This window comes from Cuculus canorus, chromosome 3 (assembly GCF_017976375.1).
Source record: "Cuculus canorus isolate bCucCan1 chromosome 3, bCucCan1.pri, whole genome shotgun sequence".
Classification (NCBI taxonomy): Eukaryota; Metazoa; Chordata; class Aves; order Cuculiformes; family Cuculidae; genus Cuculus; species Cuculus canorus.
The window spans coordinates 19,854,292-19,877,394 of NC_071403.1; the positions used below are offsets into that span (position 1 = coordinate 19,854,292).

Genomic DNA, 23,103 nt, shown 5'->3' on the forward strand with positions numbered 1-23,103 from the left:
CCTTCTGTGATTGCAGAGAGTTATTTGAAAACATGATCTGCAAAGCTTCACACAAAAAGGCAAATGTTCATTTTATAGCAATTTGCTATCTAAGACACAATTACTTTTAAGTAATCTTAGTCCTCGGAGTTGGCAAAACCAAGTAGATGTCCTAGGAGAATCTCAAAGAAACAGATGGAGCAAGGCTAGATTTTGTGGGAAAAATATTTCAGACAACAGTCAGCAAAACTATCTCAACAAAGTTTGGGTTTTGTTTTTTTTTCTACAAAGCATGAATTTATTCAAGTATTCTAAGATACAATCATAGAATGGTTTGGGTTGGAAAGGACCTTAAAGATCATCTAGTTCCAACTCCCCACCATGGGCAGGGACACCTCTCACTAAAAGGCAAACTATGCTCTCTATGTGCCATTCCGCCAGGGGTGTTTGGGGATTTTGTTGTTGTTTGCTTGCTTCTTAAAGGAAGAAAAGTATTTAGTCCACATGGTGGCTTTCATTTCTGATTACTTCATAAACCAACGTACATATTGCAGGTTAAATTGTTCTCAGCAAGCAGGTCATGTCAAACATAAAATCCACGTAATTAAAGAAGAATCATCTGTTAGGATTATTAAAAGGCCTTGGGCTCTGACTTGACAAAGGTTCGCACAAGGCTACAAAGTTATAAATAACCTTAAGTATTCACATGGCGTCAGCTTCATTTATTAAAAATTGTCCATTATAGGTTTCTCACCACTTGTGCAGTGAAATAATTACACAAAAATGAAGGTAAATGTCCTGCAGAGCAAGCGCACCCAGCATCAGTACTACACCTAGCCCAGGATTTCAACTTCAACGTCAGTAGGAAAAACTATTAAGGAACTATTAAGTGTGGTCAGTTCCCAGTACTTCCCCTCATCTCTCTTGTAGTTGGGATGCTGGAGGGTACAGCCCTGCCTATTTCCTTCAGTGTCCGCTTATGGATGTGTATGCAATATGAATAGTGTCTCCTTGAACTGAAGGATAGCATCCAAGTCCCTAACTACTAGAATAGCAATACATTCTAGTAGTTCACAATCTGCCTTACAGAAAAGCATTTTCTTTATCTGTTTCTCTTTTCAAGAGAGGCCTCCTCATTTTCACCCTGGATATTTGGGTTAACAACTACTTTATACATTCCATGATTTTGTAAATCTTGATCAAGCCTCTCCCCTGCCTTCTCTCTCCATATCCAACAGTCTCTGTGTTACTGCTGTAGCTGTAAAGGAGCAGCACCATCCTTCCCTTGCACCTTCCTTAACTGCATCCTTCTTGAGCCACAAAGCCAAAAACTGATGCTGTGATAAATCTGACACTACACTAGCAGCCAAACAACTACCTCTATCCTGTTCCCAATATTATTCCTGATAGAGTACAGTGTTTTGTGGTGTTTTTTTGATTGCCACTCGTCACGTCCCACTCACTACCCACTACCCGACCCACAAGAACAGGAAAACACGTTCTGCTGCCAACTTAGGAAATGAGATGAACAAAAGGGAAACTCTTGGAATACCCTGGAGGAAACTGCGTGGCACCCAGGGCTAAGCAAGGCTAGCATACAGAGGCCCAGAAGACTTGAGACTATAAGAACTCACGGAGGCAACCAAAGCCCAACAAACAATCACAACAAACACTCGCGAACGACTCAGAAAAGAGGCAACTGAAGAGGCTTCGGAGCCACAGGAAACGCGGTTTCACTTGTTAGAGACCAGCAGAGATGAAGTATCGCTTAGTGCAGAACGGTACCGCGGAGAACAGCAGTAAAGAGAAAAGGAAAAGAAAGGACGGAGTAGGGCGGGGCGCACGCCGGAGCGGCCGGGACAAGGCGGCGCGGGGCGGTGCACGCCGGGAGCAGCCGGGGCGGCGCGGTGCACGCCGGGAGTTATTGGGGCTGCGCGGTGCATGCCCGAGCTGTCAGAGTGAGGCGGGGCTGCGCGGTGCATGCCGGGAGCTGCCGGGGTGCCGGTGGTAGTGGTGGCGGTCGAGCTTTTCCGGCTCTGGTCGCGCAGGTAACGACGCTCTCTTTTGAGCCTCCTTCTCCTACCGCCGCCGCGCCGATGAGCGGGGTTCGCCCCCGGTGTCGGGCCGCGCTTTGCTCCACTGCGTTTCTTCCCGTGGGCTGGGCCCGAGCTGGCCTAGGGGAGAGGGGGGCGCAGGTGCCGAGCGCCCCGATGGGCTCTGGGAGCTCCACATGAATTGACCCGCGGCTCTGGGCAGGTTCCGAGGCTGCGGAGCCGCCCTTGAGCGCCCCCCTCCCCCAGCCCCGGGCTCTCTCGGGGACCTCTTCGCCATGGTTAGGAGCCGAGCAGGGGCTGCTGAGGCCGCCCTGCTTTGACCTTGAGCGTGGAAGGGCTGCGGCCCCTTCGGGTCGCGTTCCTGGTGGGCTGTCTGCAAGGAGGCACGGGGCGTGCTGTTGTCCGTAGTTTGTGTAACGCAGGGTTAAATTTCATAGAATCAGAGAATAGTGTGGGTTGGAAGGGACCTTAAAGATCATCTAGTTCCAACCTCCCTCCCACTCAATCAGGCTGCCCAAGGCCCCATTCAACCTGGCCTTGAACACCTCCGGGGATGGGGCAGCCACAGCTTCCCTGGGCAACCTGTGCCACTGCCTCATTTCTCTCATGGTGAAGAACTTCATCTGTTGGTGCAGGGATGGCCTCAAACCTTGTGATGCCTGCTTGAAATGCATAAATATGTGACAGCTTTAAGCGTTAAATATTCATTTTCAGAAACAACGTCTGCATTAATGTCTGCTCCCAGTAAAGCCTAAGTTATTTATCTCCCATCATAAAATATGGTGGATATGGGGTGCAGGTTTTGATGAGCTTGTTCTGGGTGACTCAAATCCTGCATTTTCATTGCTGATTAGCAAGGACCCTTGCACACCTGGGTGTTCTTTCTCTATGCAGTAGTAGCGAATGGTGATGCATAATGCCATACCTGAATTCCAGCTATAGGAGTGTGACGTGGTGGGAGGACTGTCTAAATAGTAATGGGCTAGGTTCTTGCAGGAAATTAGAGGACATAATATAACATTGAAGGTCAGTGGAGGTTCAAGTTAGACATTAGGAAAAATTTCTTCATCTAAAGGGTTATGAAGCTCTGGAACAGGCTGTCCAAGGAGGTGGTTGAGTCACTGTCCCTGGAAGTGTTTAAAAGATGAGTAGGTGAAGTGCTTAGGGATGTGATTTAGTAGTAGACAGGTACGGTTAGACTCGATCTCAGAGGTCTTCACCAACCTAGTGATTTGATGATTGTGTGATCGTAGTATCATTTTGCTACCAAGCTTCGGTCTGTCTGCATGAAATACTTATGCTGGCCTGGCTGAGATATTGGCAACTTTTTGAAAAACAGTCTGACGTACAGTAGATTTTTGCACACCTAATAATGTGATATCCAAACATTGTTATTATCCAAAATATACAGTCATGTTTTATGTAGTATGGATGAACGTTATGTGGAGGAATGTCAGTTTGGAAACAGGTGGAACATCCACAGAATGATTCCTGGGTTTGTTTTAATTGAAATAACTATAGGCACTTTTAGAAGCTAAGCAGCCTGTAAATGAGATAGAGAAGGAGGGACTGCATTTCTAATTTACCGAGTGTCTTACTTTCCCAGTTTGTTGGTATTGCCTGTGACAGTAGATGTGTAAACAGCATCTTGCAACGGCAAGTTATCCTACTTTTTCTGCCAGTAGAGTGGCTGTGCGTTGGAGCGGATGGTTATGTTCACAGGTTAGGGCACGTTTATACTGATAGTATATTTCCTGTGTAAAAATACTAGCATGCTACACTGGCCGCCAGAAATACTCATCACCCACACAGCAAGCTACATGGGTAACAGTGCAGTCTGTCTGGTCTCAGTGCGCTCAGCCTGTATTCTTCTACCACTGTTATATTTTTGAATAAAGGGAGGGTGCTTCCATGTGTTTATCACTGGCTTAGGTCTCTTGACCAGAGTTACTGCTGTCTACCTTTCGGGTCTTCTCGCTGGGCATGACTGATTGTCTTGGCTAACTGAAAATCTTTCTTACTATTGTACTTTTATTTTCTTTTTTGTTTTACTTTGGTAGAGCTATATTATTTTAAATATGCAGTGTGTAGAAGACAACTAAGAAGAGGTGTGAAGTATGTTGTAAAACCTGTTTTGAAAATGGTTGAGAAAAAGAGCAGCTGGAAAAGAGAATAAACTAAATGATACCTGCCAAAGCATGAAATAGGAAAATGGAAGTAATTTATTTCTGTGCACATAAATTGTCTTTCAGATTCGTAATCATGTAGCCCTGACTGTAGCTGAAAAGAAGGGGAATGATAAATAGAAACAGTAAGCAACTTGTTTCCCTCTGAGAGCTTGGGGAGAAGAAACACTGCAGGGTCAACCATTTTTCCACAATAACTGAAGCAAGACATGAGAATAAAGCACCAAAGAAGGATTTCACTAGTCAATACATCCCTGTTTTTATCAGAAACTTGTACTTCAGTATCACCGTAAAAAATTACATAAAGCCAAGGAATGGTGCTTTGCCTAATTTGATTTCTAGCATCATTCGCAAAAATCAAAGGAAATTTTACCTTATATTTATGACTCTTCAGGCTTACTTCTGAGGATAAAGAGAGCAAACAAGTTTTGGTCCAGCCACCATTTTCAGAACAGTCAGAAAACGATTCTAGTTTACATGTAGAATCAGATGCATTGCAATATATAACCACAGCCTAGGTAATGCATAGGTATAAATGTAGCATAGGGGGCTGTTTCACAATTAAAATCTGAATAAAATGATAGAATTGAGTTGAAATTTGAAATGAATGAATTAGTACATCAAGGTATAACATAAAGGAAGGTTTATAGAGTGTTACCCACCCAAATGCATTATATTAAGAGTAACCTAAATAAAGCAATGATAATCATAGAATCACTAGGTTGGAAGGGACCCACTGCGTCATCGAGTCCAACTATTCCTAACACTCCCTAAACCATGCCCCTCAGCACCTCATCCACCTGTCCCTTAAACACTTCCAGGGAAGGTGACTCAATCACCTCCTAGGCAACCTATTCCAGTGCCCAGTGACCCCTTCCATGAAAAATTTTTTCCTGATGTCCAGCCTGAAGTTTGATACAAAAGCTTCTGACATGTTTTTGTGAGAAGAAATATTGGGGTTGTTTGGAGACAGAATGTTAAACTTGACTGAAGCTCCATTATTAGAAACATTGGTGTGGCTAAATGAGAAATTTGTCCAACTCTTCAGTTTTAAGGGTATTGTGAGTAAAGAACTGAATAAATTATCAGGCCACCATTTATTTGTTTTCTTTGGCTTTGTTAAATCAGTAGGTTTTCTCTTAAACCAGGTATAGGGGTATTTAAAGAGATGTCACGATGCGAAGCTACATTACCCTAGAAGCAAGGCTGCTCGGTATAGGAGAGTGCTGCAAATGTAAGAGTGAAATTCATATAAGTCTTTTTTTTGTCTACCAAGCTGAAAAGTATCTGGAAGTTGGCAAATTCTTCGTTATAATAAAGTGTACAGATCTAGCTTTAAACTGGTTGAAGTTGTTTTTCATTATGTTTGCTATGGCTAGCTTGTCTATTTTAAAAATTTATTTTAATTGTATTGCTATATTAATTGGGTTTACTAGTTTGCTAAGAGTAAAAAATAAGTAATAAAGTAAAAGAATACTTCAAGATAAGTGTTGTGAGTAAATGCCTATTTAAAGGCATAAGGCTGAAAGAAGTAAAAGTGAAAGTAAATGGCAGTTTATTTTAGAAAGCTTGTCTTGTTTCTGTGCTCAGACACCTGTAGAGAAGGTAAACTGTTTGAAATCATGTCCTTATTTACCCATCATTCCTCCACAGAAAGGCAGTAGCCCTGAAGCCTGGTTAGTGTGTGTGAGAGTTGGGCAGTTCCACTGTGGAACAGGAGGGGCATAAAGCGTACAGGAGCTGGCTCACACTGGAACACACTTGTTTTCTCTTTGCTGATGATTTTTCTAGCCCACTAAACTTGCGTGGTTACCATGGATGTAGCTATGTCAGATAGAAACCTTCCATATTCTGATTAAAGTAAACCAAACAGCCTTATTTCTAATATGCAGTCTCAGCATCTTTTTATGAAGGTGGGGAAACAGCTAACTGTGTGATGTTGCAAGTTTGATTGTGGGTAGCTAAAAAAGGCTTTATCAACCCCAGGCGTAAGCCAACCTTTTTCAGCACGGCAGTAGTTTGTTTTGATCAAGGGAACAGTAGGTGATAGTCTATACACAATGTTATACTTAATTTCTGAGTAACGATTTTGTTTTTTCTGTTTGGCTTGGCGTTGTCAGTGTAACTGGTTGACTCCAGGAGGTTGCGTTTCATATATTTAAAAAAGAAACAAACAAAAAAAAAACCCACCAACCCCAAAGTTGGATATATGTTCTTCCTTTGGGATTGTTGAGATGTCAGCCTGGAGACTGAAATGAAGATTATTAAAAAAATGTCTTTACCCAGATTGTCTACATTTCTTTGTCAGATGCATTGCTGCTAGAATTTCATTTAGGTATAAGGATGGTAACTGTGACTTGATGTGAAATGAAGCTTAAAGGGGAAAGCTTCTGCAAACGTGTCAAAAGATTGCATGTCAAATTCTAGGTGTTTGGTTGTTTCTTTTTCTTTCCTTCAAATGTGTAACTGAATAAGAGGAAAACAGTGACTAGTTCTAAATCTAGTTTGATATATTGTTTGTTTGAATACAGTGGTCAACAAAGGGAAGAAGATGACAAGAAAAGTACTTGTGAGCATTGAAGGAGACATCAAATTCTCTCTCCCAAACAAGGGAGTTGTTATTCTCCCTTAAGTTGCCATCTGTTTGTTAATAAGTCATAAGATATTTTGCATAATTCTAAGTAAGAAGCATGACTATCTGGAGTTCTGTTGAGTTCAGATGTAAAATCCATGCTGATTAAGTTATAATATAGTAGGTAGATAACTTGGGAATCATTTGCTGCTAGAAAGGAAAAAAAAAAATGGGAAAATGTTATTTTAGGAAGAAGAGAATTTTTCAGTTAATGGTTGACCTGAGTTGTAATGAAAAAGATACAAATTATTATCTTTCATCTGCTGAGTGAAAAGTTCAAACCTGTGAAATCTGAATGTTTGATTTGATCTCAAGAAGAATATAATATTTTAAAAGTAGAAACTTTAGTGTAAAGCTCTAGCATTTGTGTAGTGCAGGAGGCCATAACTCCAGAAAAGATGTCTGTTATACTGAGTATTACGTTATCACTTGAGCATCTGTTGTATGCCACTGCAATGCTTTCATTGGCTTATATGTATCTGGTTTGCTTTATTCAGATTTTTTAAATTAATTTTTAAATGTTAGATGTAGTTAAAATAATTACTTGATGTTAAGTCAAAGGGTTTTTTTAACAGGGGATATCTTTTATTGTTTTATTACAGCAGTGCTTGGATATCCCTGTAGAGAGCAGGGCTGCTTTCCCCTTGTATTTGCCACAAACAGTAAGACAGTCCTGAGTAGTACACAGGCATCGTGCACAAGGGCTGGAAGAAAAGCAATCAGTAGTGTTCTGTTGTTGGGTCTGGAAATCAAAATTTCAGTCCAGTATATCCGACTTTTCTGTAGTTCACCTGCTTTATATTGAAGAGTTATGTTAAAACAGAAGTGAGTAAAGGGAACAAAATGTCACCCTAAACTCTGTTTAAGAGGAAACTTTAAGAGGAAGTTCTCAATCTCATTCACCAATGAGATTGAGAAGTCTTTGGTTGCTTTCTTCTCCCCTCCAATAAAAAGATAGACATAGCTTTATTATGTTTTTACCTCTGAATAAATATGTTCTAAAGCTAATATATTCACTTAGAGATTGTTCATAATTATACATTTATTTTCTTAAGCAGTGGATAGAAAAGTTGAATACTGAGAAGGCTTGGTGTGTGTTTCTTATGACTTCTTAATGGTTACTTGTTCCTCTTTATGAAGTCATGTCTGATGTAAGTCAGGTTTTTGAATACTATAAAACAGCAACAGCGTAAAGAACATTTTACATGCTTTATGTATATCCATGCACTTAAGCTCAGTGGTAGACTTAACAACTTTACTCCAGTCATCTTTATGTCTTCATATGCAAAACAAGAAAAAATGTACTCAGTATCTTTTTACTGACAGTTTGGTTGTAGTGTAGTAATAAGCATAATGAATAATAAACATGCTTTGTAGATCCTAAAGCTGGGAGGGACCATATCCAGTTGAGTACCTAATCTTACCTCTGTAGTGCAAGCCATAGTTTGCTGTCATTTAATTCTTGTTTGAGAATCACTGTTGTGGTGATTTAGAAATTGCCAGTATAGGTAATGCTCAGATTGTTATGCTGATTTAAATGATTGGGAAGGAATTTGAACACCTAAAGTAAAGTCATTTTTATTCTGTGAAAAAATGTAGTAAGCTGTTTCCTCCATTGAGTCTAGACTGGGTAGAAAAATATACTGGAAAGTTATTAATAGCAATATTAAATCTTACCAAGTGCTCTATGCTGTTGCAGGTTACTAATGAGGTCATGCCTAATTGCAGTTAATTATACAATGTGGTTTTTTGGTTGTGTTTATTTGGTTAATATGTCTTTGTTTGCTTCTGTCATTACTGTACTGAAAAGCAATTGTGTCCCCCATTGGTCTCAGCTCACGATCCAGCCTGTTCAGATCCCTTTGCAGAACCTCCCTACCCTCAAGCAGATGGACACTTCTTCCCAGCTTAGTGTCATCCACAAACTTACTAAGGGTGCATTCAATCCCCTCATCCAGATCATTGATAACGATATTGAACAGGACTGGACCCAGCACCAAGCCCTGGGGAACCCCACTTGTGACTGGCCTCAAAAGGAAGTTAACTCCATTTACCACCACTCTTCGGGCCCAGCCATCCAGCCAGTTTTTCACTCAGCAGAAGGTATGTCTGTCCAGGCCAATGGAAGCCAGTTTTTCAAATAGAATACTGTGAGAAATGGTGTCAGAGGCTTAACATAGATCTATTTCCAACATGTACTTTTTATCTTAAGAGACTAGCCTGAGATTTGCAGTATTTATTTTGCTATTTGTGCTTTTAAATGCTTCAGAGGGGAAGCAAAGCATGATAAATTACCAAATTAGAAGGCTTCTGCTTTCCATGTATTCAAATATGTGCTTGTATTAAGTCTATTAAAATAACAATGTGTTGCTGCAGTTACCAGCTTGGTTTGTGCACACTGTAGACAGCTTAAAAAGAAATAGCTCAGTGCCGTGGAAGTCGAATTTTTCTCATCTGCTTCTTAATTAGCTGTTAGTTCTATGTGTCCCATAGCTGTGCCTGAAACAGTAAATAGGTTTAGAAAAGCCTTGAAATACTACAAATCTGAAACTCTGAGGACTTCAAAAGGAGCAAGTTTGTGAGCTCAGCTTCTTACAATACTTGGGACAAATCTTGGAGTGAAATAATGTGCACACATTCATGCTCCACAGCAATCAGCACCTTGACCTGTACCAGAAAGCGACCATTTCAGTATTGCACACGGGTGCAAAGCCAACAAGTAGAGCAATTCTGCGAATCTGGAGTAGAAATCTGAGAGTAGAACAGTAGCCAGTCAAACCTGAAGAGGAGTTTTGGGGTACAACAGATACCAGAGAGCTCATGAATCGTTGGAAAAATCTTATAGCCATATGATTAAACTGAGACAGAATCTAGATGAAAGCTGCTTTATTGAATTAACGTTGATGAGGCTGCTGTTCTTCTCAATCGAGTTTCTTTAGCTTTAGTGAAAACCATTTATAGCCTCTTGAACAGGTTAATTGTGATGATGTGAGACAGAAAGCTCTTGGGTGCTAGTTGTGGAGGATGAGCATTTGCAGTGGAAAATACAGCTGTAGCAATATCATCTTAACTCGGAGGAAATGCAGTACCACCTTAGTGATGAAGAAATTGAAGTCTGTTCTGTGAACACACTATGCACAACCCCCAGTAAAAGGAGGGTCACAGTCCCAAGTAATAGCTTTCCTTCTCAAAGTTATACTCGAAGACTACAGGCATCCAGGTATTTCCAGAATGTGGTGTGTGGTATCTTTTTTTTAATCCCCACGAGAAAGTGAAGTAGAATGTAGTAAGTATCAAAACTTCTGAAAAAAGTTTGAAATTGTGTAACATTTCTTAGGTATTTTTTTCTTCATTGATAGTAAGCCTTCTGCTCCAACACCCCCAATCCCTTTCTGTCATCCATGCAAAAAAGGCATGGTCATCTAGCAGGTCAATGATTACCCGTGTTCAGACTCATGAGAATGGTTGAACCTTCAGTCTGAGAAGCTTGTCTCATCTCGTGAGGTGTATGCCAAGAGGGGAAAAAACCACAAAAGCGGAGGATGGTGCTCTTCGTACCTTTGCTTAAAGAAGGCAAAATAATTAAAAAACCTTCTAAGGAAAGTTGAGCCTTGTGCTAAATGGTTATTGTGGAATAGCAAGATAAATGGTTTTTCCTTTGAGCTGTTTGATGGTGTGGCACAAACTGCTAGTTTTCAATAGTTTTGATCTATCACATTTTATTATTTGTCTGATTTTTCAAAGTCGTAAACTATGAAAGAGTAAGAGTGTGATACTTACAAGGAAATAAACATTACTAAGCTTTAACATCATATTGAGATCTCAGTGCTGTAAAATTAAATGTTAAATCTGCAGTTTTATATATAAAGTGATCAGAAAAGTATCGGTAAGAAAACATGATAGAAACATGAAAATATTAAAAACTAAATTTTGGAATATCTTCAGGCTAGCCAAAAAGTAAAACTTGTAGGACAAGTATATTTTTATGTATGAGAGCTAATAAAAATGGGCATTCCTGTAATTTTAATGCTCCTAGAATAAAAATAGTGCCAGGTTTATAAAAATAATGCATAGTGTTTATATATAGTCTTCTCTGTAGTCTTGGATTATGGTGGGTACTGATATGATTTGGAATATGCGTTGTTTAAAATAGAGACTCTATTGTCAAAAGAAACAGGCAAGGAATCATCTTTCTGTAACCTCAAACTGTAAAAAACATAGAGGGTTTTTTAGGAAGAAAAATGAGACTGTAACCATAGAGTAGTAAGAAAACATAGTGTGTTTTCTTCTCTCTTCAAAGCTTCATAATGATTAAATTTGCTGATAACATATGGATCAATTTGCTGAAAACATATGGGTAAGTATCATTTACATGACTAGAGTGAGTTCATCTCTATCAGCTGGTCTGTGATAGACTTGTCTAAAAGTATAGGTTATTCAGTTGAAGTTGTTTATGTTTTATGTTTTTAAAAAGGAAGAGAATATTCTGATCAGCTAGTAAGTCCAAAAACAAGCTGCCTACTTAACCCTGTGCTCCTGCTTGTGTAGCCTTTGATAATCCTGAATTGGTCAACTCTCAGCTTTCAGGTTTTTCAGCCACTTGAGGAAAATGGAGCCCTGTTTTCCACTTTGCCATAAGTGGTTGCATTTATGCTTTAGCTGGATGCAAAAAGGATGCTGATGCTTTATTCACTCAGAAAGCGTTGTTCACTGTGTCAAGTGTTTCTCCATCCTTTGTGCCTGGAAAAAATGAGAATTGTTCTACTTTTTTATGTTGGTTCTTTCTTCTTTTATAGTCTTAAGATTTTATTTTGCCTTTGGTGATCAGACATCGGCAGTTGTGCAGCTCTTTGAGAAATCTGTTGGAATTCTACAGCTTTTTTAAAGCAAACCTGATCTTTTTCTGGAGTTAAGCCGAATAAAAGGTAGTTGTTACAAAATGAAACCACATTAAATACTTTTTTAAATAAGAAGTGAAATCTAAGTGCTTTACACCAGTGGGGTATTGTGAAATCTATCAGTTTGGCATCCAGAATATGTTTTTTAAGTAATGGCTTGCATTTCTGGTCTGCCTTGGAGAATATCTGTCATTATTAGTTTGCCATCAGAATCAACTGTGAAAAAGGTTTATAATTCTTGGCTTTTTTATTCAATTCTGCTATCTCTGCTATTTTTCCACCCTTTTTTTGTCCCTTTTTTGTTTGTCTTGTTTCTTGCAACTTTCCTTACAATGGTGAGATACCAAGAGATGTGCAATATGAGGAGAAAGATAGTAATAAGGATAAAGAAATTATTAATGCAGAATTTTGGTTGTTCTGTAGCAGAAAAGATAAATGTGATGATGCGGGAGAGAGGCTTGCCCCTCACATGAGCCCACACACCAAAGATTAGGTGTTGAGAGGCTTTTCAAAGCTCCCACTCCACAACGCAGAGTAGCAGTGTACTCCAACTGAAACAACCTTTTTGATTTTCTTCTTATACTAAAAAAATGAAACTTGGGAGGATTAAAGCTCTGTTCTTACCAGTTTATCTCAGAAGCACCTGCTAATTAAAGGATCGAAAAGGAGGGCGCAAAAATCTGCCAGGGCACTTTGTGATAAACTTGGCAAGATTACAAATGTGAAATTTTGAGCTTGATTTACTGCAGTCTTAATTTGGAGATGCTGGAGTACGGCTTTCTTCATATTACCTTTTGGAGTGCTGAAAAGGTAAAACAGTGCTAATAGTGCCATAGCTGTAGGTTTAGGGCTTGTTTCAAGAACATGGCAACTGGTTGGCCCCTAGGTAGCTGAAAATTCTGGGTAACCAGTCCTAGGATTTTATGTTGTTCAGTCAGTGGTAACTCCTTATGAGAACTGTTGACAAAGTTATTGAATAGCAGCTTCATAGCCATTTTGGGGAGAACACTATTTGAAGGGAGGGATGGATATAATAAAAATTGAATAAGGATTTTTATGTGTCGATGTAAAGCATTTTAAATTGGTCATATATGATAAAAGGCAGAAAAGCGTTCATGTTTTTGATTCATCTTGTACAACTTTATTACATGAAGTAATACAAGTTTAATTGTCAGCCTTTTTCGATTGATTCAAAACCACTTAAACTTCCCTGAGCAGAATTTTAAGAGAAGTGTTTTTATTACCTCCATCAAATCCAGAACTATCAGGAATCAAAATGTCACTTTTTTTTGTGCTAGTTCTGCTGTATTATTTCATAGGCATTTTTAATTTCAAACAGTCCTGCTATTTTGTTATGTTGCTGCTCGCTCAGAGTGGGGCCTGACAAGGTGTGTGCTCCAGCTACTGTTTTTCAGTATGACTATCGTATGTGGTAGACAGTCTGGTGAATATAGCTTCTTTATACCTGTCCCATAGTTTGTTTGGGTTTTTTGTCTACTGTATTTCAATGTGCAGTTCTACACACAATTTTCTTCTCATTTTCCTTTAATCAAGACAGAAGAGAATGGCATCTGCTAGGTGTAAAGTCTCTTCTGAAGAGGAGTACCAGAGAGAACTCCCAAAAGACAGCAATTAAAAGAAACATAAAAGCTGCCTTTTACAGACTTGCTACAACAGGATTTCTCATTATGGCTTGTAATTGCTTGATGTGAAAGCTTATTTCCTTTTAGTAGCGATTGAAATTCGTGAAATTAATAGTGTATGGACTTTAAAAGTGTGAAGTGGTGTTTTTGGAACAAGAATAACTTAATTACTTGGTGTAGACTACCATGTGATAAAAATATTTAGAGCAAATTGCAAAGGCCTCTCATTACAGAACACTAGTAAACATATACTTTTGTTGTGCGTGGATGATGATAATATGAAAACAAAGTAGAGTTGCATCACTGAATTAGAATACGAGGTCTCATAAAAGGAAGTGTTGGTGCATGAAAGTACTATTGAATGCTGTGTGACTCTTGTATACGTTCTTCATACTTGTCTTCTGCCCGAAGTGAGTCAGAAAGATTGATGTTTTCTGCCTTCAGAAAGGCCGATTTGAGGAAAGGTGGGTTCTTCTGCTGATGGACCCAGGAGAAGGGAAAAAGAAAACAAAAAATCCTTCTGTTGCATTGTTTAGAACAAACAGTGCTTTTAGAGAGGGCCAGGACATTATTTTTCTGGGGTTTTCTGTTCCTCTGTGGGGAGGTCTTTGTTTTTTTTTTATTTTTTAAACAAGACTTGTTTACAAATATTCTCTTTTGAATCTACATTAAGTATTTGTGTGCAATATATTAACTTTTGTAAAGATTTTGCTATAAGCTGATTTCAGATTGATATTTCATAATGCCTTTGGGAAAATGTAGTGCTCTATAATTTTTTTTCTTATAATATGTGTTTGGAAACACTGGTTTCAGAGTTTTTTGGTGGTTGTTTTTCCCTTTGACCAGGTGATGTCTGTACATGAATTGCAAGCCGGTCTCTAGTGGGGACACCGTGGGAGGATGAACACAGAGGAGCTGGAGCTACTAACTGATTCCAAGTACAGAAACTATGTAGCGGCTGTTGACAAAGCACTGAAGAACTTTGAATATTCTAGTGAATGGGCAGATTTAATATCCGCACTTGGAAAGTTAAACAAGGTATGCCAGGCGGGTGCTCTTGGAAAACATTCAGTAACTGACAAAGGATATTGATATTAAAATACAGAAGAGCAAGATTCTAACAGTCTAATATTTTTGCAAATATTTTAGCAATCTGAGCCAAATGTTGGGTGTGTGCAAGACTCAAACAAATGCCTTTCTAAGACTTGCACCTGAACCCTTTGTAATTGTAAGCAAAGAGAAAAGTTATTTACTTTTATAGTGGAAATACATGCAACATGTTTTTACTATTAACATTTACTTCTAATCCCATTCCATGTTATTGAAATGATATGAAAAATAGTAGCCAGTATAAAACTCAGCAGAATTTTTATGAGGCGTAAGATGGGGCTCAAATAATTGATTGACCAGAGAACATTATTGTTGTAATTCATTTTAGCAGTTAATAAGTTGAATGTGTAATATCAGTGTGGTCTTCAACAGCAATTTACAAAAGGAATACATAAAATCCATAAAAATCTTGTTTTAGTAAGTCCTATGTGTTTCTAGGGATCTTCAGTCAGGGTAAGAGAGTGCCCTTTACACACACACATGTTACCAAAGTGGAGGTTTGCAGAATTTGGCATAGAAAATTACAAGTCTGAAGTATTTACATTCAACCCTTTAAACTTCATGGAAAATCAGGAATGACAGTACAGTTGGCAATACCAATAGCATTTCTTTATATGGACTCCAGTTTCTTTTTCTAATTTGAACAGTTCTTGCTGCACGTGTGTACAAAGTGAAGGCTGTGATATCAGCAAAGAAAAATGTAAAGATGTAAATACAATTCTTTTCCAGTCCTCAAGTGATTACATAGTTCCAGGCAGTTGTAAAGTTTTGTATATTGTCTAACTCTGTGATGGTTTCTTAAAGTTATCCCAAACTCACCACTCATAGTGTAGTAGTCCTCTGAGGTACTGGCAGTTGATTTCAGCAAATGGAGATAGTAATTTTTGTCCTTAAAAGGATGAACAAAATGAAATGGACAAGCTGTAAGGAGCCCATTGCAAGTGAAGTTTCAGATGCCTTGGCAACTCGATCTGTAGCAAATGCACGGTGAAAAGCACTGCAAAGAAAAAGTTCCACAATACTTAAATAGGTTTTTCTTTTTCTCCTTGTGTTTTAACGTAGGTATGTGTTGTGACTTACTGACCATGTTCGGGAGCTCATTTATAAAATGCACATTTGATGTTTAACATGTTTTGTACTGTTTTTCTTAACGTATTGATTTGTCAGGTGCTACAGAACAATGCGAAGTACCAGGTAGTACCGAAGAAGCTGACAATAGGCAAGCGCTTAGCGCAATGTCTTCATCCGGCTTTGCCGGGAGGAGTCCATCGGAAGGCACTTGAAACGTATGAGATAATTTTCAAAATCATTGGACCCAAGCGTTTGGCCAAAGATCTTTTCCTCTACAGGTACAATAATTTAAACAACTCCGTTCCAAATGCATGGCTGATTTTGGTTTCCTGCATTTTATATTAATAATATTGCTTTGTTACATAGCAAGAATCAAGCAATTCCTTTCTCTCAGATTACTGGTGCTTGTGTAATACTCTTCTCTTGAATATTGTGTATCAGAAGATAAACAGATCACCTAAATTTTTCTTAGGAGCAAACTTCAGTGCTAGTAAACTTGGAATTCGTTGTTTCTTCATTGAAATAACCAAGCATGTATGTATAGTAGTTATAAGTGTTAACGCATATTTCAATGTATCCACGTTACACTTTTTTATCGTAGTTTAAGTGGTATTGAAAAGGAATTTGAGTGTAGCTTATTGCAGGAACCTTTCTCTTCCAAGCAATCAAATCAACAGAACTGAAAGATTGCCTGCTTTATTAGAATGGAGGGCAAGTATGAAGTCTCTCTCATTGTCAATCTCCAGAACTAATGATAATAAAAAAGAAGAATAACCGCAAAAAATGTGTAGTAGAATGTACTGATTCCTAAACCACCAATAGGTTTTGGATTGGGTGGGGAAGGCGAGGTGGTAGGTTATTTATTACATAAGGCACAGAGGGGTATGTGCATATGTGTTTACATACAGTCACAGGTGGTTTTTAATCTTTAAATTAAAATTTAAAGGAATTAAAATTTCATCAGTTTCAGAAACAGTGGAATAAAATAGAATTATATTTGGGTAGCAGAGGTGTATATTAATGCTTCAAAACAAATTGTATGCCTTAATATCAGCTATTCTGTTTTGCGTGGTCAAGATGTTTATATATACGTACGTTTGGATAGGAGGAGGAGGGGAGTGTCCCAGTTCTGTGTCCACTTAATTTTGAAGATTCTGTGTACTCATAGCTTGGTTTATTTTGCTTGTGCACTGATTCAGTAGCTGTAATATCTTGTTAACAGTAAGTTCTAGGCTAGTGGGAAACGCTAACTTGTGTAGTGGAATTAAAAGCCATTGTTACTGATGCCTGGGAAAAAGCTGACATTCCCTTTAAGGCATTATCAAAGATTCTAGTATTTTTCATGAAAGAAGAATGACAGTGTCTGACCATCAGATCCTGAAGGATGAGTAGTAGCCTTACAAAGACTGACTGTGGGGTAGTGTGCTGGTTATTGAACAAAAAGGCATTTTCTGCGGAAGAAGAAACCTATTGACAATGGCAAAACAGTGGTTCTTCTAGATAGTGAAAGGCAAAAATAATGTTTACAAACATTTTTGTACTTTGGAAACTTTTTCTTGTAATGTTGATAATATTGTATCGAAAAAGGAGGGTTTTTTATAGTAGATTTGTAGGCAGGTATTTTAAGACCCTTGTCTCAAACTTACCTTTTTTTTTACTATTCTAACATTGTCTTCTTTATGAGTCGAGGGTCTTCTGATACAAGGCCTCGCTGATTTTGTGAACTGCAGATGTGTTCACATGCCTTTGATTATTGGTACTGTTTGTAATAATTTATAGTATGAGTAGCAATAGCAAAAATGTTTTTGATATGGTGGTAACTTCTCCTTAGCTGATCCAATCTGTAACTTTCATTATCTTATACTTAGATTCGTAGTAATCTCAAAACCTTCTTCTAGTGTTTTCAGTCCTTTAAATGCTACATCATGAACAGTGGGTTTATTGTTAGTTTGAGAATCTGTTTTCAGACTGAATTTCTGAAGTAAATATATATTTTGTTGCTATTTAACAGTATGAATGTCTTAAATTTATCTTTGGTAACTTGAAGTAAAACATCACTATTTTAATTTTCTTACAGAAAAATATTTCTATAAATTTCTCAAGTATTCTCATCCATTTTTGTTTTTTTTCTGATGTGCAAAGACATTGTATTTTTAAATAATTTTTCCATCGTGATGTAATTCACCATGGGAAAAGCAATTTTGTCCTGCAGAGACGCTTCTGTTTATCATATTTATTTTATTGGTGGAAGATGCAATTATCTCTGGGCCTTTCGTGCTTACTATCACAATACTAGTAATGCTCATAAGATTAATCTTGACTACCAACCTGTCGATCTGGAAGGCAGGGATGTTTTATGGTGGTCTATACCTGTGCGAAATTCTAAGATACAAACCTGATACTTGCAGCTACATGTGATATAACTGTGACAACCCTAAAATATAAATGAAATTCTCGCATGAGAAGCTTCCTAAAAAAGATTAATTTTATTTTTCACAGTTCTGGACTATTTCCACTCCTTGCCAATGCCGCTATGTCTGTCAAGCCAACGTTATTGAGCCTGTATGAGATTTATTACCTCCCCTTGGGGAAAACGTTGAAACCAGGACTGCAAGGACTGTTAACTGGGATTCTGCCTGGATTAGAGGAGGGGTCAGAATATTATGAAAGGTAAGGATAGGTATATTAATATACAATAATAATACTTGATTTGAGAGGAGGTTTGGTGCAACTTTTCATTGAATGTATGTGGATTTTTTTTTTTTCCCAGGGTAGGTGGTATTTAATTTACTCCAGGCATACTAATTGCAATGGAATACTATAGTAGAAGATTCTTAACATTGATTATGGTAAATTAACTGTTGTTCCTGCTATTGAAAGGAGAAGAGAAAATTGTCTCAGATTGTGCCCAGGGGAGATTTAGATTGGATAACAGGAAAAATTTCTTCACCAAAGAGATTGACGGTCACTAGAATAGGCTGCCTGGAGAAGTGTTTGAGCTGCCATCCCTGGAGGTATTTAAGAAATGGATAGATGTGGCACTTAGGGACATAGTGTTAGGTTAAGAGTTGGACTTCATGATCCTAAGGGGTTTTTTTCCAACCTAAATGATTCTATGATTCTTGTTATGAATTGAGGTATAACGTGTTAGAAATGTACTGGCTTTTCCTTTTCCATGGGTTTTCTCTAAGATAATACAGCCATATTATTCCTGGTCTAAAATACATTCCTTAACTGAATTTAAGATAACAAACAAAGCTTCCATCCATTAAGATTTACTCATTATGATATCTAAATTATAATTAAGTTACCTACATAAGAGACAGCAATAATCCGCCTATCTTTATAGGTGGTTACTCTATTTATAGCAGAGTGGCTGGAAAGTTATAGCTCTTCTTATCCTGCAAGCCTAAGCTGCAATTGAGTTATCTTCACTGTGGTATCTGGGGTAGAAACTTATAGGATATTAAAGTATTAAGGCTTGGATTTCTTGGAGTTGTTCATACACTTACATGTTCTTGATAATTCCAACTGCAGAAGCTAGAATTTTCAGAAGTTTTATGTGAAGAACAATTTAACGTTGCCTTTTCTGCATAGTAAACATAAACAGTGTAGATGGTGTGACTATTTCAGGGAACGAGGGATACTCCTTGCTCTGTGGTCCCCAAGGGCTACACAGCTTGATTCCCAGGGCCTGTCATAGGATGCAGAGGTGCTGCCACATGAGTTAGGAGAAATGAGGACAGCAGAAAGGATTGCTTGTGCTCGAAGAACTGTTGTGGTATTTTTATGCCCTGTTACTGCTGTGAGTGCTCATTTCAAGGAACGAGAGGGGAAAAAACCATTTGCCTGATTCTTTTCTACAGTAATCGTGCTTTCCTTTCGCTTCTGTGACCTGTCTGTAGCAACAATTGGTTTTAAGTAGTAGATGAGGAAGTTTGGCTGTTTCTACATAAGGAGTATGTAAGAAGAAGCTGTGGACATGCAGAAGCATTTTGCAAGCAGATTGGCCCACATGCTTGCCAATTGGATCGCTGTGTTCAGGCTGCATCATAAGCTTGGTTGTATAGCTGGGGCTTCTCTTGGCCTCTCAAAAGCAAGTTTTGACCTTCCTGTAACTTCTTATTCATATTTATTAAAACTGGAGGCAGGGGCAAGGGCTGTGATATGTGCCCTACTTCAGCTGACTTGATTTTGCTCTGCAGAACGAATACGCTGTTGGAGAAGGTTGCCTCTGCTGTGGATCAGTCGGCGTTCTACAGTGCTCTCTGGGGTAGCCTCCTCACAAGCCCTGCAGTTCGCTTGCCTGGGATCACTTATGTCCTCTCCCATTTGAACAGGAAGCTTTCCATGGAGGATCAACTCTACGTAATTGGCAGTGACATTGAACTAATGGTAGTTTTTTGTTCAAACAATGAAGACATTGGTATTACTTATTTATATAATAATATACTTCCAGGGGAGATGTTAGATGCCTTCTTTCTCTTTGAACATAGCCTTTGAAGAGATAAAAATGCACATTTATTTATTATAACTCCAGTTAAGCTGATGGTTTTGTGCATGACAGGTGTTGCAAAGCTGAGTTACTTTTTCAGCACTGCTAGATTTTGTATAAAACTTCTCATTCAGGACACACTTCAGTTAAAAATGCTCGAGTTTTGGTGTGTGTTTTGAAAAATATATAGGGTATTATTTTGTCTTTTAGACTAACGATATTAATTTGTAATACAAAAAAGCAAAAGCTTGATGCTTCAGGGAATCTGTGTTGGTTATGTGTTTCCTCAGTGGTGAAACTTTATTTACTTTTTTATCTTGTTTCAATATTCAGAATTTTAAAATAACTTTATTTCGCACAAATCACTATTTATAAGCAAGTGTTATTGTTTTGTGAGTGTTCTATTATATCTACCCTAAAATAATTCAGTAAATAACTATTTTGGGGCATCTGTGATTTCTTCAGGTGGAAGCAGTGAGCACATCAGTGCAAGATACCAGTGTTTTAGTGCAGAGGAGCACGTTGGACCTTATCCTTTTCTGTTTTCCTTTTCACATGAGCCAGGTAGGTTACTAACTTGAGAGATGAACTGGCAGACTCTTGAATGTACTCCACCTTCTAAGTCAGTAGCAGTGTTCAGTTGGTCTTCGTTAATGATTGTCTCCATGCTTGAAAAAGTCATATACAAGAGTTTCTCTGACAGATTTGTTTAATCTCGTGTCCTGATCTCTACCCTCCTGCTTTTTAACTTGCTGTGTTAACTTTGAAGTTAACTTGAAATTCTGTATGTGCAAACCCAATATAAATTATGGTGTTTTGTCTGTGAAGAAGCTTTTCATTTGCTCTGATTTGATTAGGAAACAAATTATCTATTCACTTGCAAGTTTCTGATTCTCGGTATTCAAAAGCATCAAAAGTTAACCCTCTTAGCACAGCTGACGCAGAACACTAGAGAATATAAAAAGATTATTGGTTTTGAGTGAGTAGTTAACCCCAGCAGCAGTGGGGGATAGACCTTACAACTTTTAGGTAATTTTTTTTTTTTTTAACTACATTTCTTGTTAGTCACTTTCTGTTTTTAAATGATCTGTGGTTTGTTTTACTTCTGGAGGAAAACTTAAACAAAGTTGATTCTCACTTTGTTAGAAATTATGAAAAACCTGTGCTTTCCTGTAAAAAGAACTCTGTTCTTACATGTGAGAGTGATTTGTTCATATCTGTCAGTCAGTGTAGGAATATTTGGAGTGTCTCTGTTTAGGTGCCAGAATGGTGCACTGCAGCAATTTTTTAAAATAACATTAAGACTTACACAAACATTTACAGTTGTAAGAGATTGAAAGGTATTTAAAATCCTTCCATTTTTTCTCTTTTTTTTTTGTGTGGGATTTTAGGTGAACTTGCTTTCAAGACTTTCGCCTAACAAACATAATAAAAGTGTCTCATAACGAAAATGAACTGTTAGTGGAGACAGGTGGTTTTGCGGTTCACAAGTGGCTGTTATGAATAATATTTTGGTTTCTTAAGAGTGAGATTGTTTTTTTTTGTACTATTTTGGATTCAGAAATGTCAGACCATGAAATTAACTGTGTTTTACAGCACATTAAGCTGCTAGCATAGAAAAAGTATTACTTTCCATAGTTAAATTTCATCATGTTTCTAACCTCTTCAGGCAACACGTCCAGACATGATCAGAATTTTGTCAGCAGCCCTTCATGTGGTACTGCGCAGGGATATGTCACTCAACCGAAGGCTTTATGCATGGCTTCTAGGTAGGTTTGTATTGCATTTAATTGTTGACTGAAAGCGGAGGAAGGTTCACCAGCAGTATTTTGTCATATTGCAGAGAAAGATTCTTGGAAAATTAAAATATTTAATTTGTATCACAAGGAAGAAAGGCACTATCTCTCTCCATGGGTGTGAAAGACGATGAATATCATGCTGGAACTCTTTCCTGCTATATAAAGTAGTGGTGCATCTTCCTGTAGCAGAAGTTAGGGGCTGTATTCGAGGATAGATCTTGGTGCACTAGGCCCATGTAAATAGACACTGAAAAGCAGGTTTTATCTGCCTAAAAATATAAAATGGGGAGCAGCCATTATAGAATGGAATGGTAGTTGGAACACAACAGTATAAAAGGGGTGAAAATAAAACTGTTGAAAAATGTTGATAAGATATTGATAGAAGCTGGAGTATGCAAACTTTAGGCTTCATTAGATATCTACATGGTTGAGGTAACAAACAACAGTTGCTTAGATTGTTCATGCAACTAGAACGTTATTTCAACATCTCTTGAAGGTAAAAATTGATCAATGATAAGATGCACGCTTTTATTTCCGCCAAGTGACAGAATACCAATAGACTATCCATTTAATGTTTTAATATAAAACCAGAATGTAATCAGAAGTGCCTAGCAGAAATAGCTATTTAGAAAAATCTATTTAGGGAATATTTAGAAAACTGGAAAATTCTAGAAACATTTACTCCTTTTCAGCCATGTTGTTTTAAGGAAATGAAGCCTGTGGTCATGTGAAACTGGCCTGTTACTCTTTGAAACCATTTTCAGCTCAGTTTGAGAGAAGTCAGGATCTCTGGCATGAGGGTTCCTGAGAGTGTCCTAGAAACTGGGGGCTGACTGTAGAGACACAAAGTTGTTCTTCTATTTCAGGGGCAGATTGTTTTACCTTTTTTTTGTTTGGCTTCGCGGCTCACTGGCAAGCACATATGTGATTCTCAGTCTACCCAGAGCCCTTGCCAGCCGCTCTTGCATCTTTCCCAGCTGACAGTTAAGTCATCAGAGGCAGGCAGCCTGTGGGTCATTGAGGAGCCAGAAAATAAGTGATTAAGGGCCATGAGAGGGAACTGGTTTTACCGAGGGAGAGATGAAGTCAGCAACAGTGTTTTGCACGAGTAGTTTGATTTTGTTACGGTAGAAGTTGCAGGGATTTAAAGGACAAATATTAAATTAAATCCTGGCGTCTTCATTTAATCATTCCTCAAGACTCTGACTTACAAATTACTCATCTCTTAGAGAAAGG

At 38.2% G+C, this 23,103-nt stretch overlaps 1 protein-coding gene across 1 annotated transcript in view; it reads left to right on the top strand.

The window, feature by feature from the left end:
• Positions 1-1,909: 1,909 nt before the first annotated feature.
• The window catches only part of DOP1A (DOP1 leucine zipper like protein A), a 64,211-nt gene continuing 43,017 nt past the window's right edge, over positions 1,910-23,103 (top strand). The window contains 7 exon segments of the mRNA XM_054061389.1: positions 1,910-2,027; positions 14,239-14,430; positions 15,670-15,851; positions 18,073-18,243; positions 19,779-19,968; positions 20,534-20,632; positions 21,738-21,837. Of these exon segments, the coding sequence (XP_053917364.1) occupies positions 14,293-14,430; positions 15,670-15,851; positions 18,073-18,243; positions 19,779-19,968; positions 20,534-20,632; positions 21,738-21,837 (880 nt within the window). The 5' untranslated portion in view covers positions 1,910-2,027; positions 14,239-14,292.